Source organism: Schistocerca serialis, chromosome 4, assembly GCF_023864345.2.
Source record: "Schistocerca serialis cubense isolate TAMUIC-IGC-003099 chromosome 4, iqSchSeri2.2, whole genome shotgun sequence".
NCBI classification, from domain to species: domain Eukaryota; kingdom Metazoa; phylum Arthropoda; class Insecta; order Orthoptera; family Acrididae; genus Schistocerca; species Schistocerca serialis.
Genome location: NC_064641.1, coordinates 737601354 through 737628126, shown reverse-complemented (window position 1 = coordinate 737628126; position 26773 = coordinate 737601354). Strand labels below are relative to the sequence as shown.

The following is a 26773-nucleotide window of genomic DNA, read 5'->3' as shown; positions in this document are numbered from 1 at the left end:
CGACAGTGATGACAACATGTGCTAATAGACTCCATTGGAAGAGTACTGCTTGTATTTAGGGTAAAGGTTTGGTTCAGCACATGGTGTTCACTACAAATTTGCACTGCAGCAGATAGTGTGGCAAAGAGTAGAATACTTTGTCAACAGTGATTCATGATAATGGCAAGATAAAATGTTCAGATTCATAAATCCAATGGTTCTGCATCTCTGCTATTGTATCAGGTTCTTCAGTTATGACCTTTAAGACTAGTCTGCAGCGTTTGATAGCATTATTGAAATCTGCCAACAGTAGGTTGACCTGTTTTTAAAATCTTTGGGTTCAGTGTGACTTCTTGTTGTGTAAGCTGATTAAACGAGTGTACCAGCTCTAAAGTTTTTAATGGGTTCTAACTTGATGTTTTTTGTGATTTTATTAAACAGACTTTTAAGAACTATCTCTGTTGCAGAGTTTCATCCGAAGCTGCTTGGCCTACCGAAAAGAAGACAGAATAGATGTTTTCGCATTAGCTCGTCACGAGTACCTGCAGCCACCCATGCCAAAGCATGTAAGGCAGAACAGTAGTCAGCAACAGTTGCAGCAGGCTGTTGCAGCCCAGCAGCAACAGCAGCAGCAGCAGCAACAACAACAGTCATTCAGCACAGGAATGTTCGGTGGCATGAACGCATCAAGTTCATCGTAGTGTATGTGTGGCGCGTGTGCCGTGCCGTGTTGTGCTGGGGGGCCCACAGACAGTTTTAGGGCAACGTGGATGACATTTTCTTATTTACGCGTTAATAAACAAACATATTTTCAGCAAAACAGACCAGCTATGGGACAAAGTGCTGCTCATTTTCCTCTTCCAGTCTGGTTTTTATTCATTTTATGCCCTCGCAGAGGCCTGTTTTCACCCATGAAGCGCAGTTTATTTTATTTATTCTCCTTTACAAATATATTACATCATTAGAAGCAGGAAATAAAACTCCAAAAAGTGCTCTCAAGTACGTAACTCTTGGTATAGTTCCAGCGTAGGACAGTGCTCCATTTATTTTGTGTCACTAGGCAGTAGGATATGTAAACTGATGCTAAATGATATTTGCTTTAGACATGTTCAGTAATTCTATATTAAGATAAATATTGAAGTTTTTACATGGAATGCAGAACATTACATGAAAGTAAATCTCATGGAGTGCTCATTTGCTTTCCACCTGGCACAGTGTCATTTGCAGAATGCATGCCATTAGTTAAGCAGTGAATTTATATGTGCTCAAACTTAATAGAAAATCTTGTGATGTTAGTCTGATGAATGAACTGACTTTTTAATGAATGATCTGTGATATAAATGTGATTGTACACATTTTCTTAAACGTGACAGATTTTAGTTAACTGATATGTTTTAATGTCCAGTTTTATTTATTATCATGTTGTAGCTCATAATTACATTGTTTTCCATTTGCCATATATTTTGTAAAATTAAAACTGTAGCTGTATTGTTTTGCATTATTTTGGCAGGTGGGAAGCAGATACAGTTTTCAGTTGCATTTGTAAATGAATTGTGCAGGAAGATTTTTAACATGATTTCTGTACAGTGGAACTGACTAAATGAAATAAGTTTGCAAGAAGTAATGTGATGTTCTGCGGTATTTCAGGCAAATTAATATTTGGAGCAAGAAATTTATGGTTAAATCTCTATATAATACATACATATTCTGACCTACATTTGCACAGAATAATGTAAACCATTCATAATAGAACTTAACAGATCAACTGATAATGTTCTGGTCTAGGAAATCTGTCTTTCTAGTACTGGTAAATGTTTCTGTTCTGTTGTGTTGCACACCACACGTCTTTAATCATGTTGTTTACTGTTGTTTTGAATAGTGAGTTCCCTATACTGAAGTGCTTTATTGGTGCTCGATGATGTTCGCTCCTCCTGGGAGAATGTGCGCAGGACAATATTTTTGCGGCACCTTAAGAAGTTCCTCGTTGTAGTGTAGAGGCACTGCCAGTGGGATGCTTGTATAGAGCAGAGGGGGGGAGAAATACTTGTGTATGTATGTGTATATGTATATATCTATAAATAAAACAAATCCCTGCCCTCATCTGCTGGGACAGCAAAGTTATTCGGTGAGCTTATCGTTGAATCAAAGTTCACTGAAGTGTTAATGAAGTGAACTGTTTGTTTGACTTTCTCTACTGGATCATAAAAGTAGGGATGTGTATGTTTTCTGTTTTGTTATTCCCGTGTGGAAGTGAACACTGTGTATACATATGTAGTGTAAAGCTTTAGTAACTTGAAAAGTGCGAGTGCAGGTGTGTGTGAAGTATTCCGTGAATATTTCAACACTTCTCTCTTCCCATCCCCCTGCTGATGCTTCTTCTGCTGCTTCCGTGTTGACAAAATGTCACTGGTCCATATGATTTAAATTTTATTTCCTGTCTGGTTTTGTAAAAACATAATTGTTGATTTCGAAAACAATTTTTACAACATGGAAACCACTGAATTGTGTAATAGTCTGAGTAAAAAGTGGTAATGTATTTAAAATTATATAAAAGGCAACTCAAATTAATTCAGAATTTTACAGCTGTCTTATTTCTTTCCTTTGCCTGAAGTTAGCTGTTTGAAAAATGTGTAGAAATGAAAACCGTTAAAGGTCAAAACTTAATGTATTGTCAAATATCACTCCATGTACTACATGAGAAAAGCAGTAACTTAGGACAGTTTTTACTGAAGGTCTATCTGTGCTACACAAGCCATGGAAGATGCACATTTTCTGGTTTGTGTTAATTGTGAAGGAAAATGTGGTAAGAATTTTAGCTTTTAAATTTTGGTGCGGAGGTTATATTTCTTGTGAGTGTGTGTGGAAACCATACAGTTTGCAGTCAAATTTCATTCTCCAAAAATGAAAAAGGTAACCCCATTAAAAAAAACATATTTGCCTATGAACAACCTTACATATTGGCACTCTTACACTTTCTTCATGCAGGATTTGAAGGTCAGTGCCCAACATCAGTTCCATAAAGCAGTTAAGCTGTTGAGAGAGAGAGAGAATTTGAAACAGCACATTTGAACATACCAGAATGCCACTAAGCCTTTCAACAAAATCTCTGGTATTTGGGTGGGGAGTGTGTAAGTTCGTTCTTGAATTTGCTATTCCAATTCTCTTCACTTTTTAAGATTTATTGTCAAATGGAAATGTTAGTTAACAAAATTGAATAATTTTTATGAAATTTATCTTTAATTACTAATTATATGGAAATAAATTTAAAATTGATACAGATATATGAATTAAATTACTGTTACTTGGACAGTGATAACTGTTCAATATCTGGAATTAAAAATTTGTGTTATTTTCTGCGTAATGTTTTGTATTGTGGTACACTAATTTTAATTTACTGTGAATGTTTACATTTTTCAAGACATCAGAATAAAAGTTACTTTTATTTTAAAAATTATAACTAACATTTATTAGCATTTCCATTTGATAATAAATATAGAACTTCAAATAATTATTTGTTGTTGGTGTACCAAACCAGTTTCTCCAATTACTTAATTTTTACACTGCCCACTAACTACCAGTGACTATTTAAATTCCTGAAATGTTTTGTACTCTACAGCACTCGCTAACATAATCTTCAAAGGCAGGTTTTAGAGGTTTTTTAATATTGTTGCACTGCACTAGGAACTTGATGTCCAGGGACTGATCTCCATATCCTACAAATATGAAGAAAATAGATCAGTCTGTAAGGTCTTCTTGTCTGTAAATGTTACCTTCTGATCATTCTCTATGTTCACAATATTATCTCAGCACCGTACCTATAGGTTTTTGTCATAAAATTGTTGCTGGGGCTGGTCTACAATTTCCCACTTGTAGCATCAGGTTCTTTTGCAGTCCATAAGTGTTACAGATGGAAGTAAGTTACAGTTTTTAGTGAGCAAAAGATATAATTTCAAAGAAAAACACTTACAAAATTGTTAAATTGAACTGAGAAACATAGGTAATAGGGGACTCAAAACAATTCACCTGTTTACAAGGCAGAGAGAATTTTGAAAGAGGTGGAAGGAACCATTTATGTACTTTCATGGAGTCCACTAATATGTGTGAGGTTTGCTGTAGTCACGAAGATTATTGGCTTTAACCTGCGACAGTCCACATCCATGAATTCAACTGCTAGCGAGCATTACAAATCATGACAAGTTATCATGAGATACTTCCGTTCTGCAAACAAGATGTGTGAATATGGCACACTTTAAATGAATAAAGAAATTTGTGGATGCCTCTTTCATGTTACTGATGTTGACTGCTTCAATCCAAGTACTTGCCTTTGTAGCCACTAGAAAAGAAATGAATCTACAACTGTATCAAACAACAAGCAGCAATGTATACAAAAGTTCTAGAAGAGATAATATCCCAGTGTTGTTAGAATGTTGCTTACACTCCGTATTGGTGCCAGAAATAATACTAGAGAGCTGCTAATAACTATAGATATGTTGCAGTCACATTTGTAGAGAACTGCTTGAGAAAAGAATTATTGCAGCAACTTAACGTGTGCGCATTGACTACAGTGTTCATAAAGGAAGTTCATCAGGCTGTAATTACACATCCCTCTACCACCATCTTTCACTCTTTGACTTACTATGCTCTACCCATTAATCTTTACCGGAACTCATTTGGCTGCATGGTAACAAAGAATTTACTTCAGCTCCAAGCCAGCAGAATTCTTCAGATATTTGAGGAGCATTTGGAAATAATCTTAGATAATGGAGACAAGAACATTTAATAATTTTGGATTGATGTACATTGTGTGTAAAAACTTTGTTAGTTAAAGAAAAACATGGGATTTTGCATCTACCCAATATATTCTTATTCAGTGTAGAAAAGATGAGGATAGTTAAAATTTAATACATAATTTTGAGAGGTGCATACTCAGCACAGAGAGTATTACCCAAGACAAGTTCTTATGAAATGCTGTATTCTGCAAGTAATTTTTGTTGTACCTTGGCTCATCAACCAGTTTTTTCAATCATAGCTTGTCTGCAGTGTAAACTGTACAGATGCTTGGGGAGCATGAAGTCAAATTGTAATAAGCATGGCAAAAAAGAAAAAAACACTACTACTTGAATAAGCTCTAGGTTCTTTCTCACATTTGATTGTGTGGGGCTTATCAAGTGTAAAACACTTAGTGGTGAAATGGAATCAGTGCAAACTGTTTTTTCATCCACTTGTGAATGTAGACTTGAGTGACTAAGGAAATGGACTAGACCGCAATTTGGTGTTTTGTGGAGGTTGTAAAACTAATCCTTAAGCATGCAGAGACTTACAAGTGAATCTTTTAGGTAGTTCAAAAAGTCTGCCTACTAGATGTGTGACAAGAACATATCAATTTCTCCATATTCACAATAAAGAGCCCATAAGTACAGTTTTATCAAATGTCTAAATGTTCCTGACCACAGTATTTATTCTGCATACAAACAATATAATTGCAATAAGTAGTTACACAGTAAAATTAAAATATTAATATTCAGAAAAAGTGCAAGCTTGCAACACTAGAAAATTTCTCTTGAAGTCTGATCCGCACCAAGGCTGTGTCTGTTGCACATGTAAATATATCAGACTGTGGAAAGTCCAAGATGGAACACCAAAACTACGAAAAAGATTGCAAGTGTATAGATAAAAAATCTACACACCAAGCTGTGGCAATGTGTGCACACAAGGAAGAGGGGTGAAGAAAAAGGCTACAAATGTCTAGGAAAAGGGATAGATTTTGGAAAAGTCATCCAGAACTGCTGGTCAAGGGAGACTTACTGGATGGGATGAGAAGGAAAGACAGACTGTTGGGGACTGTACTGGAGGAGATAGGAAAACTTGAGAGCTTAAAGGTGGAAGACAGAGTAATATGTAAGAGGCATTACTGCTAAAACATTGTGAATAAGTTAATAGGTGTGAAAAGCTAAGTGCATTATACGTGCAGAGGTGGGAGGGGGATGGCAAAAAAATGATATAGAAAACTAAAACAATTTAGGAAAGGAGTAGTTGCTTTGAAGAGATGCTGAGATGGAAGAAATTAACATAGGCCAGATAGGTGGCGAGAACCAAGGACATGTTACAGCACTAGTTCACACCTGTGGAGTTCTGAGAAACTGGTGTCTGGGGGAAGAATCCAGATGGTGCATGTGGTGAAACAGACACTGAGGTAACCATTGTCATGTTGTTGAAGCATGTTTGGCAACAGGATATTGTGTGTTGCCAATATGCACCCTCTGTCTATGCCAGTTCATCCTAACTGATAATTTGGTGGTACTCATGCTGAAGTAAAAGGTTGAATAGTTTTTACATAACAGCTGGTATGTGACATGTTTCACAGGTGGCTCTATGTTTGATAGTTTGCTTTGCCAGTTACAGGACTGGATTAAGTGGTGCTAGAAGGGTGCATAGGGGAAGTCTTGCAGCAGGGGTGGTCACAGGAGCCATAGGGTAGGGAGAAGGGTGCAAGAGCAGCATAGGGTCTGACAAGAATATTGCAGAGATTGGGAGGGTGACTAAAAGCTACTCTAGGTGTGGTGGGCAAAATCTGAGAGAATGGATCTTAGTTCAGTGCATGATCTTAGGAAGTTGTGACCCCGTTGGAGTAGCTGATTAATACATTTCAGACGAGGATAATAGTGAGTGATCAGTAGTGTGCTCCAAAGTACAAAAAAACAGAGGAGATGTTGAGTTGCAGGCAGGTAAAATGAAAAAGACTGCTGTACATTTAGGCTTTTGGCCAAAAGTCCCATCTTCTGAAATATGAGACACACACATTCACAAATCTCTCACACATTACCAATGCATCTGGCAGTCCAGCCACAGCAGCTGGAGTCAGTGGTTTGTGTGTGTGTGTTCTCTATTTGAGAATGACTTTTAGCCAAAAGCTTAAATTTATTGCAGTCTTCTTTTTTCTTTTGTTGTACCTGTCCAGGCCTCAACATTTAAATATATCCTTTTTTTGCTGTAGCAGTGGACTGCTAAATTTGTAATTTTTAGTTAAACACTTCTTATTAAAATATTGGTATTTTATGCTTCCAATCAAAATCATTAACTCTAAATTCTGTTCTTTTTCCTAAAGTTGATTATGGTTGAAATTACTTTCAGTATATTTACCCAAAAATACTTTTTCTTTCATGATATCTTGAGTCTGATCCATGGGAACAACTTTCTGAATTAGTCTTCTGACCCACAGCACCACAGTGTGATTCAATTACCAGTTCAGAAATGTCTTCATTGCACAACCCACAGGCTTCAATAAATAAGACAAGCAAAAACAGCACATAACCTTAAGCTTGCATCCTGCAGCATGACTCATAATTCTTATTGAATTTAATAATAGGTATATGTATCCAAGCTCTTATCTTTTCCATTATCTTTTTGAACACAAATTTTTAAACTGAAGCTAGTAAAAGGCAATATCAATGTCAAAAGTTCATCTGGCTGAAACTTTATCTACTTTATTAAATCAGTCAGACTTTATTACATGAAATAAAATAATCATTTAAAACACTGCCTAATATTTGCAATTCAAACTAAGTGTTAACATAATTTTGGGGAATGAAGGAATAGTCATATTTATGAACTATGTGAAATTGGGGCACACCTTGGTAACCTGATAATTTCTTACTTCATGATGAAGTCATGTCTCACGAAGACCTGACAAAATAAACTCGGTTTATGTTGTGGTTACTTTATCAGTTGAGAATTTGAACATGCACACCTTGCCCAATGTGGTGTTACGCTGTCACTAATAGTTAATAAATTATTAACCAACTGGTAGAAAATGCAATACACACAAGGAAAAACTTTTATTTGAGCATGAGTGCTCAATTAAAATGAATTAACAAGATTGGTATTGTGTACAGATAATGCAGGCATCTAAAAATGGACTTGACAAAATGCAAAATGGTTACAAAGGAATGATTAGAGGGTAGATGCAAGGCTACAGAAGCATTTATAAGTAAGGAAAAAGAAAGACACTGTTTAGAAAGATTAGACACACATTTGGAGAATAGAGATGCAGCTGCGTGAATACCAAGAACTCAGATGGGAAAATCTGAGTTTAGTCTAACTTGGGAGGATGAACAGAGAAACTGCTTGAGAAAGTGATCAACAAGAGACTTATTGATGCAGGGTTGTGTAGAAAGGTTTGGACCAGACAGTCTCTCATTTATCTATCTTTACTGAATACATTGCATATTGACAGCTACTATGTGGAAACCATGAGAAGAAACGTACTACTAATATTTACACACATTGTTTTTATTTGCAGTCTTTTTTATAATGCAAAATGTGACTTCCAAAATTTTTTTCCACACAGCTACACTGCTTGACAAAAAAAAGTGAAGTACCCAGAAGGGTAGGAGGAAACAAAATGAAACTTCATATTTGAGAAGGTGTGTGATGTTGTTGTAGTGGTTACAATATTGAGTCACATTTTTAAAGAACTTGGCTGCATGTGCCCATTTGTCAGTGTTATCACAAGCTGTGACCCAAAATAGAATAAATTTACTTTACTTCATGTCTATAATCACAAATTTTTAAGTCCTTAGATGATCAGTTTCGATCAGTAATGACCATCTTCATACCTGTTTTAAAGAAACTTTTACTAAATGGAGCCATAGTGGTGTAATCAAGGGTCTTCATTAGAATAGTGCTGCTGACAAGACAACTTTGTATATACTATTATTTAAATATGTTTGACGATGCTGGCACTGATTTTGTGTTTACCATTTGATGATGCCACTATGGCTCCAGTTTATTAGGCTATGTTTATATAAAACAGGTCTGAAGATGGTCATTGCTGACTGAAACTAGTAGTCTGAGGACATAAAAAAAGTTTGTGACTATAGACGTGAAGTGAAGGAAATTTATAAGTATGGTGTTGCACTGCCTGTGGCCTGGATCCATGCGCCAATTGTTGTAGCTGATCCTGATATTAACGATACTGCGCTGGTACCACCCATGTTCTGTTGGGGACAGATCTAGGGATCTCGGTGACCACAGAGTACCTCTTGGTCACACAGACAGTTCGTAGGATCACATGACGTGTGTGGACAGATATTGTCATGTTGAAAAATAGCAGCACAACGTTGTCATTTTAGAGGTAACACATGAGGATGCAGGATATCTGCATTTTACCACTGTGCCACCAGAGTTCCCTCAATCACTACCAGCCATGACCTGAAGTCACACCTAATGGCTCCCTGTTTCGCAATGCTAGACGTAACCCTGTTGTGCCTCTCCAAAATATTGAAAGAATGGGACCTCTCCCAAGGTCACCATCATACTCACCAACAGTGCTCATCCTCAGTAGTCCTGAATTGTGATTCATCACTCAACACAGTGTGACACCATGTAACAGCAGTCCATGTTACCAAGTCAAGGTACTGTCTCTGTTGTGGTGGTTGTAGCAGCCTATGCACGGAACAGCAATTCCATAGTCCGGCTGCTGCTAGTCTCCAACCAATGGTGCAGGGTGACACAGAATGTTGCAAAAGGGTTATTATATGCTTGGTGCGTATATGGCGATCCTTCCTTGTTGTCACACATGGTCGTCCAGAACTTGGACAGCAAGTATGCTGGCCTTCACGTACCCATGCAGTCCGACCTTGGGCCACAGTCACATCTGAATCTCTAAAAAATATTTTGACCAACTGTCCAAGTGTACTCTCACAATGAGTTCCCTTTCAAACTCTGTCAGGTGCTGAAAATGCTTTCTCTCATGAATATGTGACATATCTGTGTCCTTCCCATCAAACACTCAACATCTGACACTGTTTTTGCCTCTTATATGTCCTGTGAGACCTGGTAACAATAAATGTTAGAACAACACTAATGCAACACTAGTGACAATTGTATGAGTTGTAGAGAGGTGTAACTCAATTATTTATGTCCCTACCTATGGTGTTTGTGTGTACAAAATCACATTGACATCCAACCGTGTTGTGGGTGATACACCTTTTTCATCAGGCAACCTAGTTACAGTTATAAATATTAAGTTTATCTTAGAGACCAAACAAATTGTAGGAAAATTAAAAGGTGAAGCAACAGATTTTCTTGGAGATTTTTTAGAATATGGCTCTTCAGAACCATGAGCAGTAGAAATTATATGAAATTGTTACATTAAACTTTATCTTCTCACCTAGAAGTGTTAAGCATTTCTGTCCTAGCCCCTGTGTACGACAACGGCAATTGGAGACTTTGCATATTAGTGATTATAATGTGCCCTGTCACGTTTATTATTGAAACTAAGTTTGCATATTCCAGGAACTATGTGGGAAATTGTAAGTGTGTCATGTCCACAAATCTTCCAAGTGTTTTTTCCTTTAGTATACTCATGGAAAGCCCCTTTAACAGTGGCCATAACATGAGTTTTAAAACCCATCTAGTGACAATTATCTTACTACATGACCTGGCTCTACACCTAAAAAACTCTGATTTTGATTTTCACTTGGGGAAATTATTTATCTGTTCATAGACTGTCAATTGTGCTTCCATGTTTATGTGTTTATTTATTTATTTATTTTTACTCACATGTGTACTGACTTCTGATGTGCTAACTACTGACATAATGACTTATTAATGCCCTTACATAGGTCCAATTTCTTATAAAACACAAACCATCAGATTATTATTATTATTATTATTATTATTATTATTATTATTTTCCTTCTAAAATCTGTTCTTATTTAATTCCATGTGTGTTTCTCTGTTCTTCTGTATAGTTTCCATATTTTTTAACCATTTGTCACAATGTTCTACAAGCTTTGTATCCCAAGGTCATCGACATATTCCACTTTTGAGGATAACCGCTCTTTAACTGCTTCTTTCATCTCATCCTATTTCGAAGCACTTGCCACCAGGAAACTCTCTTAGGTAGCGGACCAAGTGAAAATCATTCACCACCAAGTTTGGACTGTACTGTGGATGGAGAGTCTGTTTCTGTCCAAAAGGTCTGGCCACATTTTGGGTGTGAATAGCAGAATGGGGTCTAACATTCTCATGAAGCAAGAAAACTCCAAATATCAGAAGGCTGTGTTGCTTATTCTGTACTGGATGTCAAGTGTAGTCAGGCTAGTGCAAGAAGTGGTTGTGTTTATTGTTGGCCCTGTTGCATAAACTCAACTAACAAAACTCCATGTCTATCCTAAAACAAATTGTCATAACCTTGCTTGTTGACATTATCAGCTTGGGCATAACTTTGGTAATGTAGTGTAACACCATTTCATTGACTGATGTTCAGTCTCTGGGGTCAAATGAAACCTATGCTTCATTCCGTCTAATAAAGTTCTTTAGCAATTTATCGCTTTCTGTATGACATTGGTCCAAAATATCAAGAACAAAAGCCATTCTTTACATTTTGTGTTTCTCAGTAAGCAGCCTGCGAACCTAAGGTCCGCACAGTTTGTGAAATTGCAACTTCTCAGAGACAGTTTTGTGCAAAGTTGTTCTGCCTCCATTCAGAAATTCTGGTGCTGAAGTTGAAAGTGTGAATCGCTGACCTTCATGAATCTTTTCATCCATGGCTTTGGCCAAATCTCTGAGAACTCTGATGGTCAGTCTGATTGTGGTTCATATATCGTGGACATTTTTCCCTCTGTCCTTGAAGTTCTCACCCATTTACACACTTTACTGTCACTCATGACTTTGCGGTCATACACCTCACTTACCTGTTTATGAATCTCTGCTGTTGTGATGTCCCTTGCTGTTAAATCTGAATCACTGACTGCATTTCAGAGTCTGTGGGCTGATGTTACACATTTTGAACTGACACTGTAAACAGCAATCTGACAGTACCAGTGAAAATGGTGTCATCTGATAAGCAGGGCATGCTGGGAGTTGGTGTGTATCTGCCTTTCAATGTTCAATTAGCTGTGGTGATTTGGGCTTTACTTTCTGAATAAACCTCATATTTTATTACTGCTAATGCTTTCCTTTATGGAAAATTTCTTTGTAGTTACTCACTGCAATCCCATTGATTAAAATATACATGAAAGGTAAATAAGTAGCTGCAATTTGTTATTGAAAGTTGTTTCCATTAGTCAATAATATTATCATTCTGATAAATGATTAACCACATGATGTAGTGGATGCAAATGGTGGTGCATCTGTGTCACCAAAAAGAAATCAAAACCAGGAAACAATTACATTTTAAGTATTACTATTGCCGTTAAGGCTAAATCCTGTTCATGTGCAAAATCTGTTTTAACTGGAAAATATCTCTCTCCATTTCTAAAACATTTAATTTATTTTGTTTTGGATAGATAATGTAGTAGACATTTATGACTCTTTGGCCACAAGGTAGAAAAAGAAGCATGTTAGCCAACCAGATGACAGGATCACGGCATAATAGTCATTGATGTATCAGTCAGCTGGAGCTCTGTGTGTGCTGCAGTACATTCATCTAGCAACTGGGACTCATTGACTCTGCACACTAACACACTTTTAAGTAATTCAATTACTTTCTTCTACCTTGTAGCTTGTGATGCCCTCTTTTACACTGACAATGGCATAAACATGATGTCACATGGACTTCATACCAAAAGTTTTGAGGGGTGATTGTGATCCAGGATTACTCATTTGAAACCTAAAAATGGAAACTCCAGGTTGGAATATCGACAATATTAGGAAAGACACGTTGAGCCTTTGTTTTTATTTTTGCCATTGCTGTGTGTGTGTGTGTGTGTGTGTGTGTGTTGTTTCTTTTCTTTTCTGAAGAAGACTTTGGCCAAAAACTATATGTATCAGTCATTCTGTTGTGCCTGTCTGCAACATGTCATCTTTACGATGACTGCAATCTAAAATACATGAATAATGGTTGGAGATAGGTCGAAGAGTGTGCACATGCTGCTTTTGATCTACCTAATACACTTGCTAAACGGGCAGTTGAGCTGAAAGTGGGAGACAGGAGGTGGGTGGCTGATTGCAGAAGCATCCCCTTATTTTTAGTGTTTTGCCCAAACCCATTTAGATGCAACTTGATGTTGATGTAGTAGCGCTGTGCCTTGCAAGAGGTAAACAAATAGATCACTTGTTTAGACAGGAAGTTCATATAGTATTCACTGGCGTGCAATGACGGAACACACACCAGGGGATCCATTCCATAGTTGTAAATTGGTCAATACCTTCACTACATACTTACAATGCCCTGTTAGTAAGTGGTGTGCACCAAATCATTGGTTTCATTGCATTTGTACCCTAATATTAACATGTACCAATTTCAGTCATGACTAGTCATTCCAGGTGACCTGTTTCTATGATAAAGGCGTCCAGTGCCATTGTTTCTTTATAGGTGTTCACCCATGTGCCATTTGAGCAGGGTACCCATGTGGTGTTGTGGCTTCTGTACCTCACAATGAGGAGGTGGCTCTGGATGGTATGGCTGTTCATCATCTGTTTTCTTTCAGTACTGAATTAACAAGGAATTTGCTGCAGTATGATCTATCTATATGCTGTTATAATTTACAATATTCAAAGGTGACTCCTATTATGAATATTTTGCCCATGATGGCTGTCTTTGTCAGGGGTGGAGACAACTGAACTGCTGTACTCTTGGCAGACTCTTGACACAGTAGCTCTTTAAAAAATAAAAAACTGGTGCAATCTTGAAGTGGAGCATTCCTTGCGTTAGGCGTTCATGAACTGGTCATGATGAAATACTCTGATATTGCACATTTTGTATATCATCCACTAAACAAATGTTGACAGTCAGTGTACATTCTGATAGCATACAAGTCATGTGACACACAGTATTCCATTCATTATGGTGACTGAAGTGTTATCTCTTCAACATAGCAGCTATTTCAATTCAGTTGCTCATGATTACAGAGATACGACCCACAGAATAACAGAGCTTTGCCTACAGAACAAGCTGTCTAAATAATCAAACTGATACTTGAAACTCCTGTTAATATACCAACGATCAGAATTAAACTATTTTCTAATCTTCCCATGAGTAGCCTGCCATTAACATTCTTTGTTGGACATAAATTAAATAATGATGAAAAGGCACCAAAGATTACAGATAGATGAGTACCTCTGCTTCGATAGTGTAAGGTGTCTCAATGAATAAATTTCCGCATGCTAGCTGCTTCACTTTTTGAAACATTCCTGAGTGGGCACAATAGCAGCTGTTAGTGTATATTTGTTGCTGCTTCACAAAACATTCACTTAAAAAAAACCATAACTTTACTGTACCTAATCAATTAACTGTTCTTTATATTAGTCAGAAGAGCTTAGCTTCAAGTGTTTTATTAATCGAAATTTTCTTTCATGTTTTATAATTAAATTTAAAACAAATTACTTTTGTTAAATACACACCTCAACAAAAGTTTGAAATATGATAGATCTTACTACAATGACTTCTTATGGTACACCCATTGAGGCTTGTACAACTTGTACAATACTTCATTAACAAAATAAACATAATTTCTTCTGGACACAAGATTGATTTTGGTTAGTTACAAAAAAACAATATAAAACAAAGGAGACTCTCTTCTAAGTGTTCATCTTGAAAACAAAAATGGTGAAAATCTTTATCTCATGATGATGATGATGATGATAAGTTTTTCCACTCTGCGAGGCATTCTCTTGATGAGACTATCAAGTTTATCTGGGGTATGAGGTCCCACTCCTCAATAGCAGCTTCAGATAGGAATTAGAGGGGTGCACCGTCCCATCATTATTGTCATGCAGAACATTACAGTTCACCTGCAAATGGATGGACTTCCTGAACGTGTTCCTGGTGTCATCTAGTGCTTCTCCAAACCGTAAAGGACATCTGGTGTCCAGTTGCAAAACAATACTGGTCTCATCAGCAAACATGGCATTACTCCAGTCTGCAATGATCCAATGTTGATGTGCAAAAGTCCAGGTCCTTAGACTGCATCGGTTCCAGTGGTTCAGTGCAAAACTCCTAATTAGTCTTCTGGAATGCAGATCATCCCAATGCAATCTTCTACATACTGTTTGGTCTGAGATACGAATCCCTGTTGTCCAGGAGAAGTCATTTCCAGTATTTGTGGCAGTTAATGTTGGATACCTGTGAGACGACAGTTGGAGGAAACCATTGTGCATCGGTGTTGTCATACGATTACTACCACTGTGAGGTCTGTCGTTCACATTTCCTGCCTCTCTGTACTTTCTCCACACCTTAGGCACCCAACTTTGAGTGACATGTAACCAATTGGCAACATCTTGCTGTGTATGACCTGCTGAAAGTAAAGCCATTATCCTGACTATCTCAAAATGTGGCATGTTACTGCAGTGCTGAACACAAACTGAATTAAGCTATTGTTGATACTGGACTGCTCATGGTGTGCTGCTGCAGCAGCGGTATGTTTGCGATGACTGGGAAACAGCCACAAAGCATGCCAGTAGTAAACATGATCCAGTATATCGCTTCTAACTGGATAATGTTTGAAGTACCTAAGTCAATGAGACCTCTGGTATTGTACACTACATTTTATAGTAGTATTCCATACTTTTGTTGAGCAGTTCAAAAATGGCTCTGAGCACTATGGGACTTAACTGCTGGGGTCATCAGTCCCCTAGAACTTAGAACTACTTAAACCTAACTAACTTAAGGACATCACACACATCCATGCCCGAGGCAGGATTTGAACCTGCGACCGTAGCGGCCGCGTGGTTCCAAACTGTAGCGCCTAGAACCGCTTGGCCACTCCGGCCGGCCGTTGAGTAGTGTATTGTTATTTAATTGTTGTTGCACCAAAGTAAAATTATTTTGGCATTCTCATTCCCTTGATTGGTTTTACATGTTTCTTCTAATGCCTCAAGTTTGCTGGACAACAACAATCTGTAATCAGCTATACCAACCAGAAGCAGCTCCGTGTTATGTAGGCCTCTTCATATAGTATTTTTTTTTTTCCCTTAGAAGTCTGATTTTTTCCTATCATCATCATGGTCCTTTATAATCCAATTCAAATGTATTGTCTTGATAATAAACATTTCCTACATAAATTGCTGCAAATGTATTTCTTGTCCAGTTAAGCTCCCATGGTTAACACTGTAATGAAACAAAATTCCCAGTGCCTTTCACTTTGTTTAGTGGTGTGACAAATAATAATCAAATTTCTGTAATCAAGTCATTGGCACTGTCATACCAAGTACAGGAGTTGGACAGAAATATGGAAACACCAAAATAAATGTGTGCTTGAATGTAAGTGCCTGTAGGTTGCACTTATGTATTTGGCCACAAATGGTATCTGTGGAATGTCCTCAATATATTGCAAGTGTCAGTTATGGTCAAAACAATGTTCTGTGTAGTTGCGAGTATTACGTAAGAGCTAAGTGAATTTGAATGGGGGCAAATTGATTGTGCTTCTGTAACCAAGGTAACCGAATTGTTTGGTGTTTCAAGTCGTACCATATGGAAGACCTGTACCATGGTCATTGAAGAGGATTGCGACAAAAAGAAGAGGATGGAAGGTGCAAAAGTTAGTGCAGAACTGAATGTTACACTTGGGCAACCTATTAGCAACAAAGCAGAACAAAGGGAGCTCAATAAGCAGGGAATTGCAAGGTGAACCAGAACTCCAAAATTACTTGTCAGAGATGCATAAGTCCGTAACAGGAAAAAGTGGTGCTCAAGCGATAAAATTTGAAATTATGGAGCAATGGAAGAGTGTCATTTGGTGGACGAGTTGTGTTTCACACTGTTCGCAACTTGTGGCTGCATTTACATCCCAAGAGTGAAAAATGGCTGGGGTTTGGTGGTGATTTTGGCAGCCATGTCATGGTATTCCATGAGTCCTATAGAGATCATTTTTTGTTCCCTAATGGTGATGCTGTGTTCCAAGATGACAGAACTCCCCCCCCCCCCCCCCCCCCCCCAATTCACATAGCTCACAACTTTCAAAGCTGATTTTGTTAGCACAGGAATGAATTGTTGCATCTTCCTTGGCCACAATCACTAGATCTCAATATTATTAAGACTTTGGAAAGAACGGTGTATGATCACTGTCCATTTCCATCATCATTGCCTGAACTTGCCACTATTCTGCAGGAAGTATGGTATAAGATTCCCTTGAAATACAGGGCTTGTATGTGCCCATTCCAAGATGACTGGAAACCATTTTAAATGCCAAAAGTTTTCTTACATCATATTAGGTACGGTAATATGTTGTGTTTGTGGTGTTTCCATATTTTTGTCCACCCACTCTGTATCAGCTGCCACAAAAATTGACTGCATAGATCACAATCAACAATAAATACTTTTTCATCTTTCCTACAGCCAAGAGCTGTTGTCATTTAATAACATAAAGCACTTATTGATTGATCCAATACAGAAACAACCAATGTATTACCCTTGACTTTCTTTCATTAGGCACAGTAAGTTTGTTTACTGTATTTTTCTGTCTTTGTTAGATTTTATTTATTGTTTTTAAATTTCTGTTTCTTAAGGCAAATTGCACACTTCGATCTCTCTCCTTCTTAAGCTGCCATCAGTTTACACTGAGGATGAGCATTTCTTTTGCACAAAAATGTTGAGAAAAATAGATCAGATTTTAATTCTTTTCATCATTTATTTCTTCATTTTGTGATGACGCAGTTTGAGTAAAATACTTTAACCATACCTTTATTGAAATGATAAATTCTTGTCATATTTTCTGTAAATTTTTCTTTTGTTTCTCGAGCCACACGTTGGGAATCACTAAATTCTTCATAAAGCATTTCAGCAGCAGCAAGTGAATATTGCTGTGTTCTCTCAAACAAGTATGTGAATCCCAACATATTGTTTTGATTGGTGTTTAAGAGTGTGATAGGTAGATTATTTCAGATGAATCCATTTTCATTCATTTGTTCATTCATCATAATCATCGGCCATTTGACATCCACTGCTGCCCAAAGGACCCCTCTAGATTTCTCAAGGCATTATGGTCTTTAGCTATATGTGCCCATGTTTCCCTTGCATTTTTCCTACTGTCATCTACCCTACTTCCATTCACTCATCTTCTTACCTTTCCATACCTGGTAGAAAGCAAAAAATCTCGTTGGTTCATCTGTTACCCATTGGTGTTGATATGAATCCTGCCCCTATCCATTTCACTTCCATCACTATCATAATCAAGTCTGTCCTTTGACCCATTTGATTGTTTTCTTGTCTCTCATAGTAATTCTCAACATGTATTTCTCCACAGCTTGCTAAGCAACCCTGACTTTTGAATAATTTTCACATTAACAGTTATTTCATTTTTATAAGTCAGAACTGTTAGTGAACACTGATGACAAATTTCCTTCTTCATGTGCATCGGAAGCTATAGAATCATAGTTATATAATTAAAACTGATGTCAGGGAAAGGGATTTGCATGGTATTGTTCTGAAAGTCTTTTCTGAAAATTAGTTTGAGCAGATAGTAAAGAACAGACATGCAAGAGAAATGTATTAGGCCACCAAGTAACTAACATACCCAAACTTTTCGGAATAGTTAATGTCAAGGAGAGGATATAAAATGTAGACTGGCAATGGCAAGGAAAGCATTTCTGAAGAAGAGAAATTTGTTAACATCGAGTATAGATTCAAATGTCAGGAAGTCGTTTCTGAAAGTATTTGTATGGAGTGTAGCCATGTATGGAAGTGAAACATGCATGATAAATAGTTTGGACAAGAAGAGAATAGAAGCTTTCAAAATGTGGTGCTACAGAAGACTGCTGAAGATTAGATGGGTAGATCACATAACTAATGAGGAGGTACTGAGTAGAATTGGGGAGAAGAGGAATTTGTGGCACAACTTGACTAGAAGAAGAGATTGGTTGGTAGGACATGTTCTGAGACATCAAGGAATCACCAATTTAGTACTGGAGGGTAAAAATCGTAGGAGGAGACCAAGAGATGGATACACTAAGCAGATTCAGAAGGATGTAGGTTGCAGTAGGCACTGGGAGATGAAGAAGCTTGCACAGGATAGAGTAGCATGGAGAGCTGCATCAAATCAGTGTCTGGACTGAAGACCACAACAACAACACCATGTCAATCAGGGAATGAGAGAGTGAGAGGCTGTGATAGCATTAGTAACTATTTGTATTACAAAGAATGTTTAAAAAAAGTAGGAATTTTTGTTAACAAGAGTGACAGGATACACATTGCAGAGTGCCTAAGTAGGCTACATCAAATATTGAGATCTGAGGACCACGACGTGGAGCACAAATGGATGAAACTCGGAAGCCTTGTACAATATGTCTTAGGCAATTATGTACTGAGCAGTGTGGTGAAGAATTGATAAGACCAGTCATGGTTTAATAAGTATGTTAGAAAATAGCTGTCAAAGCAGAGAGAAGAGCTTCATACCTGAAGCAAAATCAAACCAAGCAGGCACACAAAAGTTGAATGAATCTATAATGAGTGTGATACGAGATGCATTACATGTACTTGAAATTAAAATTTTGCCAAATGATCTGAATGGGAGGCCTAAGCAGTTTGTGTGTCATGTAAAGTCAGTAAAATCATGTAATCTGTTGCTCTGTGATCATTCTGGCTCCAAACCAGAAGATGACAGAGAGAAGATTGAAATACTGAATTCAGTCATCTGAAAATGTTTCACTGTCGGAAACTGGAATGCAGTCATTCCTTTTGGTCCTCAAAAGAATGCTGAAATGGCAGATATAAGTCATCACCAAAAAGAAAATCAACCCCCCTCCCCCGTGGTGCCGGGAGTGCTAGAATCGACCCGCAGCTCTTCCTTGCCTGTCGTAAGAGGCGACTAATAGAAATTTTTTTTTTTTTTAATCGAGTTTTTGTAGCTTGATCTTCTGACTGTTTTCAGATTTTTGAAGGTTTTTGCTCTTTTCACTTTTTTCTTTTTAACACTTTTGCTTCCCATTTTATTGATTTTTTTTAAATTCTGGTCGCCTTTTTGGGTCTGACCCCCACTTTCCAAATTTTACCAAAGTGTGGGCCATTTGTGGAAGGAGGCCTTACTGTAGTGCACTACTTCTCCACTGTGCTCTGTTATCTTGTGGATCTACCTCTGCACCCAAAATCCAGTGCAGTGGCCAGTCCATTGCAGTGGGTTTGTCATTGTACTCTCTTAGAGGACACTGTAAATGCAGGGATCACACTGCTGATGCCTAAGCTGTCACTTCCTTGTGTCAGAGAAGTAGGCACCTGTCCACTTTGAGGTACCAGGACTCGGGGCAACAGCTACTGTGCCAGATGGCCTTCTCCTTGGTGTGGTGTCACACGTTGGGAGAGCCTCCAGTCAGTGTGAATGGCTTTGAGGCAGATGATCAACAATGAAACAGATCAAACTTAATTGTGGCCACGCCAACATGCCCATCTCATGTCAGGAATAGTGACTTGAATGCATAAGTTTACAATCCTACAGATTTCCATCACTGACCATGCCTCAGGATGAGTGCCAGGCAAGGAGAAATGGAAGTGGTCAGTTTGCCAAATTCTTGGTTTGTTCCCACACCGACAGAGGCTCTTTCGCTTCAACAAAGCCGATGTTTTGTTGAAAATATTAAAGAACGGATTGGGGAGGTTACGGCAATAGAGAAGAATGGATCTTGTCTGATCAAAACATCACACGCCAATCAATCACTGGGACTTCAGGTCTGTATCAAGTTAGGTGATATACCAGTCACCATTTCTCCTCATAATAAGCTCAATAGAATTCAATGTGTTATCTCCCACAGGGACCTAACACTTCGGACTGATGAAGAGCTGCATACGAATCCGGTGTGACATGGACTCCATTTTGTTTGCCACATCCAGAAGGGACCCAAGGATTATAGCGGACATGAGCTTTTATCCTAGCCTTTGATGGCAACATTTTTGCTTGAGAAGGTTAAAGCCATGGTTTATAGGTGTGATGTCAGGCCTTACTTTCCTCCTCTGATGAGATGTTTTAGGTACAGTACCAAAGGTTCAAACACATGTCCTCCCACTGTTCTAATGAGACTATCTGTAGGGCATGTGGACAGGCATCCCACAAGGGAGGCCCTTGTGATCAACCCCACAATGTATCAACTGTCCTGAACCGCACCCTCCTCGTTCATCGCAAGTGTTCAAGAGGAAAAAGAAAATTCAAGAGTATAAAACAATTGATCGCCGGTCTACCAAGATGCAAGGGGAAAAAAGACTTCATCCGACTAGTATGATCTCCAATTTTGCAACTGTCATGTCACAATCCACACCTCGTGCAATGACAATGACTCATGCGACAACTCCAAGCTCTGGTCATATTCCAGGGGCTGCCCACCAGTTGGGAGGGGGGAAGGGAGCATCAACTCCTTTATTCCGTACACCTATAGCACTGGTGGTTCCCACATCACTGTTGTTGCCAGAAATGCCTAGTCGTCCTCTGGCATCAGGGATGAGGACACTGTCTAAGTGCCCCCCCTGTCAAGACAAGGACCAGCAGCCATAGGTTGTTGGCCAAAGAAAAGTATGGTCCTCTTTGCTCCCGAAAGGTAAAATGGGAAAATATTCACAGAAATCTAAGTCTCAGAAGGGTAAGCAGAAAGGTAAACTACTTTCTGAGGCTTTGGGTGTTCCGTTCTCCTGCCCTGCAACAGTCGAGCCTTTGCATACAGATGAATGGTCACACGGTCAAGTAGACCGCAACCTGGTAGCAAAGTAATCACACCCGTATTTTCCATTAGCCACTTTCTCAGATCTGACACCATCGCTTCTACAATGGAACAGTAACAGCTACTATTACCATCTGACCAAACTCCATCATCTAATGGCTACTTATTCCTTAATTGGCATAGTGCTTCAGGAAACAGGGTTTACAGCAATTCACCTCCCTGCTCTGAAAAACTACCACCCCTATTGTACCAACTGCCAATGTTGAGAGAGCAGCCACTGGGGTGTGTATCTTCATACACTCTTATATTTTCACTGAGCAGTTGCCCTTAGCCACTGCACTAGAAGCCGTGACCATTAGTGTCTGTCAGTATGGAGACAATATGTAAAGTTTATTACCCCCCAGATGGACCTGTCCATTATCACGGACTGTCAGAGTTAGTGGCACAGCTCCCTGCCCCCCTTCCTCTTATTGGGAGATTTTAATGCCCATTATCCTGTGTGTGGCAGCGACACTATGTCTTACAGCATCTAAGTATAGAACACCTTTCAGTATTGGACGTCTGCCTACTCAACACTGGAGCTGCAACCCATTTCAGTGTGGCCCATGGAACATTTTCAGCTATTGATCTTGCAGTTTGCAGGCCGAGTATCTTGCCCCTGATTTAGTGGCATGCCCATGGCGATCTTTGTGACAGCGACCATTTTCCTATCGTTATCTCTGTTCACAGACATCTAGAACATGCTCCACACTGGTCGATTCGGAAAGCTGATTGGCAGGCTTTCTCTTCAGCAGCCACTTTTGCAGCTGGTCATGTGGCAGATATTGATAAATTGGTACAGAATACTATTGATACTCTTACTTGTGCTGCAGCAGCAACAATACCCTACTCCTCCGGCTCACCCTGATGAACATCGGTGCCATGGTGGTCTGGAAGATACAGCAACAGCTATCAGGGAACTCCGCAGTGTGCTTCAACATCACAAGCACTGGTTCTCTATGGATAATTTAATAGCATTCAAGAGATTCTGAGCCTAAGAGTGGTTTTTAGTAAAGAAAAGGAAGCCGGAGTGTTGGGAGCAATATGTCTCAACTATGCGATCCCACACCCCATCGTCCCAAGTTCCACGTTAGTGGCCATCCACAATTCCTGGCATCCTTGTCAATGATAATATCTGCACTGATCCCATGGTACTTCCCAAATGTTTTGCAGCACACTTCACTGAAGTGTCCACTTGCAGTAATTACCGTCCTCATTTCCTGGCTCGGAAACACCTTATTGAGCACCATCTGCTATCTTTCCATGCACACAGCTCTCTGTCGTACAGTGTCCCTTTTATTGTGTTGGAGCTTTGCAGCACTTTGGCAGTGTGTTGTGACACAGCCCCTGGACCTGACAAAATCCACAACCAAATGCTCAACCACTTTGCGCTGATAGCATGAAATGTATCCTCTGGCTTTTTAATCACATCTGGTGGGAGGGAGTATTTCCCTCTCAATGGTGGGAAGATGATGTTATTCCTGTCCTCAAACCAGGTAAGGATCACACATTTTTAACTAATTACCAGCCATTCTTGCTAATGAATGGGCTGCGTAAGCTATTCAAATGAATGGTCAGCTGCCATCTTTGTTAGTGCCTTGAAGCCAGAGGGCATATATCACAATTCCAAAGCGGCTTTCTGGTCCACCACAGATCACCTGGTTCATCTACAATCTGCAGGGCGCAATGCTTTTGTGCATGCCAATATCTGATTGCTGTGTTCTTTGATCTGCAGAAGGCATATGATACCACCTGGCAATGCCACATCCTCTCTACACTGTGTGAATGGGGTTTCCAGAGCAGTTTATCGATTTTTATCCAGAATTTCTTATATCTCCAATTTTTTCAGGTCCAGATAGATCCGACTCTCAGGAACCACTATGAATAGGAACCTGGAGTCCCTCAGGGATTGGTTCTGAGCATAACCCTGTTTGCTATCACCATCAATGGTATCATTAATGCAGTGGGCACCACAATCTCTACGTGGATTATCTTTGCTTGTACTGTGCCTCTGCATCACTGCACACCAGTGAGTGCCAGATTCAGGGGGCTGTCTAGAGAGTCCATGACTGGGCCCTGAACCATGGGTATTAATTTTCCCCCGCAAAACCACGAGTTATGCAATTTTTTTACTCCGGACTGTGCACCCACAACCAGAAACTTCTCTTGGCGACCAGTTACTAGAAGTCATTGACACTTTCCAGTTCTTCAGTATTTTATTTGACCATGAGTTAACTTGGCTGCCACATGTCCCCTGGCTCAAGGCAACTTGCATGAAGAAGCTGAATTCTCTCAGTTTTCTTAGTCACTCCTTGTTGGGTGCAGACCACACAGTTCTTCTGAGATTTTACAAAGCACTGATTTCATTCCACCTGGACTATGCCTACAGATTGACAGCACCATCTGTACTGAGTCTGCTGGATGCTGTTCACCACACTGGCGTGCAGTTGGCAATGGGATCCTTCCATACAAGACCTGTTGACAGCCATCTGGTGGAAGCTGGTGTCCCACCGTTGCAGGGTAGACAACAGCAGCTTCTGGCAAGTTACGCAGTCACAGTCTGCCAGATGCCTGCCTATCCATGCCACTTAACACTGTTCCCCAACCAGCAGTTCAGATTGTTTGAGCATTGCCCAAAACTGGGAAGACCAACTGGGACGTGACTCGATTTTCTACTGAAGGACCTCCAACAGGCTCCGTAGTCTGTATTCCTAGAGTGCCCTCTTGATATCCCCTGTGTGCTGTACCATGTCCTGTGATATGGGTGGACATCTTTTGAGACCCTAAGAAGGATGCAACCCCCCCCCCCCATGAACCATGGACCTTGCCGTTGGTGGGGAGGCTTGCGTGCCTCACCAATACAGATAGCCGTACTGTAGGTACAACCACAACGGAGGGGTATCTGTTGAGAGGCCAGACAAACGTGTGGTTCCTCAAGAGGGGCAGCAGCCTTTTCAGTAGTTGCAGGGGCAACAGTCTGGATGATTGACTGATCTGGCCTTGTAACACTAACCAAAACGGCCTTGCTGTTGTGGTACTGTGAACAGCTGAAAGCAAGGGGAAACTACAGCCATAATTTTTCCCAAAGGCATGATGATGGCGTCCTCTTGGGTAAAATATTCTGGAGGTAAAATAGTCCCCCATTCGAATCTCCGGGCGGGGACTACTCAAGAGGACGTCGTTATCAGGAGAAAGAAAACTGGCGTTCTACGGATCGGTGCGTGGAATGTCAGATCCCTTAATCGGGCAGGTAGGTTACAAAATTTAAAAAGGGAAATGGATAGGTTAAAGTTAGATATAGTGGGGATTAGTGAAGTTTGGTGGCAGGAGGAACAAGACTTACGGTCAGGTAAATACAGGGTTATAAATATAAAATCAAATAGGGGTAATGCAGGAGTAGCTTTAATAATGAATAGGAAAATAGAAGTGCAGGTAAGCTACTACAAACAGCATAGTGAACGCATTATAGTGGCCAAGATAGACACGAAGTCCACGCCTACTGCAGTAGTACAAGTTTATATGCCAACTAGCTCTGCAGATGATGAAGAAATTGATGAAATGTATGATGAGATAAAAGAAATCATTCAGGTAGTGAAGGGAGACGAAAATACGAGGGCCGTTCAGAAAGTAACCTCCGGTTGATTTAAAAAAATACACCAAGTTAAGTAAAAATATTTTAATATATACATCTTACAACTACATCTTTGCACTATTTTTCTACATAGTCTCCATAGCGATTGAGGCACTTATCGTATCTCTTCACAAGCTTTGAAATTCCTTCTGCATAAAAATCACCCGCTTGTGTCTGGAGCCAGCCTGTGACCGCATCTTTGAGCTCTTCGTCGTCATCAAACCGCTGTGACCCGAGCCATTTCTTCAAATGCATGAAGAGGTGATAATCACTTGGCGCCAGGTCTGGGCTGTAAGGTGGATGGTTGATAACGTCCCACTTGAAGGACTCAAGAAGGGCCGTTGTTCTGCGAGCAGAGTGAGGACGGGCGTTATCGTGCAAAAAAACGATACCGGAAGTCAGCATACCACGGCGTTTGTTCTGTATAGCCCGTCGTAACTTTTTTATTGTTTCACAGTACACGTCTTGATTAATGGTCGTACCACGTTCCATGAATTCAACCAACACCCCTTTGGCATCCCAAAACACCGTTGCCATCAGTTTTCTGCCAGAAAAATCTTGCGAGGCTTTTCTTGGTTTGGTAGGCGAATTTGAATGTGCCCACATCTTTGATTGTTCTTTTGTCTCAGGGTTCACGTACTTAATCCAGGTTTCGTCACCGGTCACGATTCTGTTTAACAATGGTTCTCCTTCGTCCTCATAACGTGACAGAAAGTCTAATGCAGAGGCCATTCTTTGAGTTTTGTGGTGGTCGGTAAGAATTTTGGGCACCCATCGTGAACAGAACTTACGGTAACCCAATCTTGCTGTCACTATCTCATACAAGAGAGTCTTAGAAATCTGTGGAAAACCAGTAGACAACTCCGACATTGAGAAACGTCGATTTTCATGAACTTTTGCATCAACTGTCTGAACGAGTTCGTCAGTCACCAATGATGGTCTACCACTCCCCTTCTCGTCCACTTTTAAATAAACGTACCCATTCACGGACAACTCCTTCACTCATAACTCTTGGTCCGTACACGGCACAAAGCTCACGATGAATAGCTGCTGCAGAATATCCTTTGGCTGTAAAAAACCTTATGACAACACGCACTTCACATTTGGCGGGGTTTTCTATTGCAGCACACATTTCAAACTGCCACAAAAACTAAACTAGCGCAGGTACGACGTTCACTCGACCACGGCTTGATGCCGACTGACCTGTTGAGTGCGTGAACGCCCAGATGGCGTCGCTACTCCCCCCACAACCCGCACTGTGACCAATCGGAGGTTACTTTCTGAACTGCCCTCGTATAATAGTCATGGGTGACCGGAATTCGACAGTAGGAATAGGAAGAGAAGGAAACGTAGTAGGTGAATATGAATTGGGGCTAAGAAATGAAACAGGTAGAATTTTGTGCAGAGCGTAACTTAATCATAGCTAACACTTGGTTCAAGAATCATGAAAGAAGGTTGTATACATGGAAGAACCCTGGAGATACTAGAAGATTTCAGATAGATTATATAATGGTAAGACAGAGATTTAGGAACCAGGTTTTA

General features: G+C 39.6%; 1 protein-coding gene across 11 annotated transcripts in view; it reads left to right on the top strand.

Moving 5' to 3' along the window:
• The window catches only part of LOC126473257 (serine/threonine-protein kinase tousled-like 2), a 585239-nt gene extending 582685 nt beyond the window's left edge, over positions 1 to 2554 (top strand). For all 11 annotated transcript variants that reach the window (XM_050100191.1, XM_050100194.1, XM_050100195.1 and 8 more), the window contains one exon: positions 447 to 2554. In XM_050100191.1, coding sequence (XP_049956148.1) covers positions 447 to 680 — 234 coding nt within the window. In that variant the 3' untranslated portion in view covers positions 681 to 2554. The remainder of the gene's footprint in view (positions 1 to 446) is intronic.
• The last annotated feature ends 24219 nt before the right edge of the window (positions 2555 to 26773 follow it).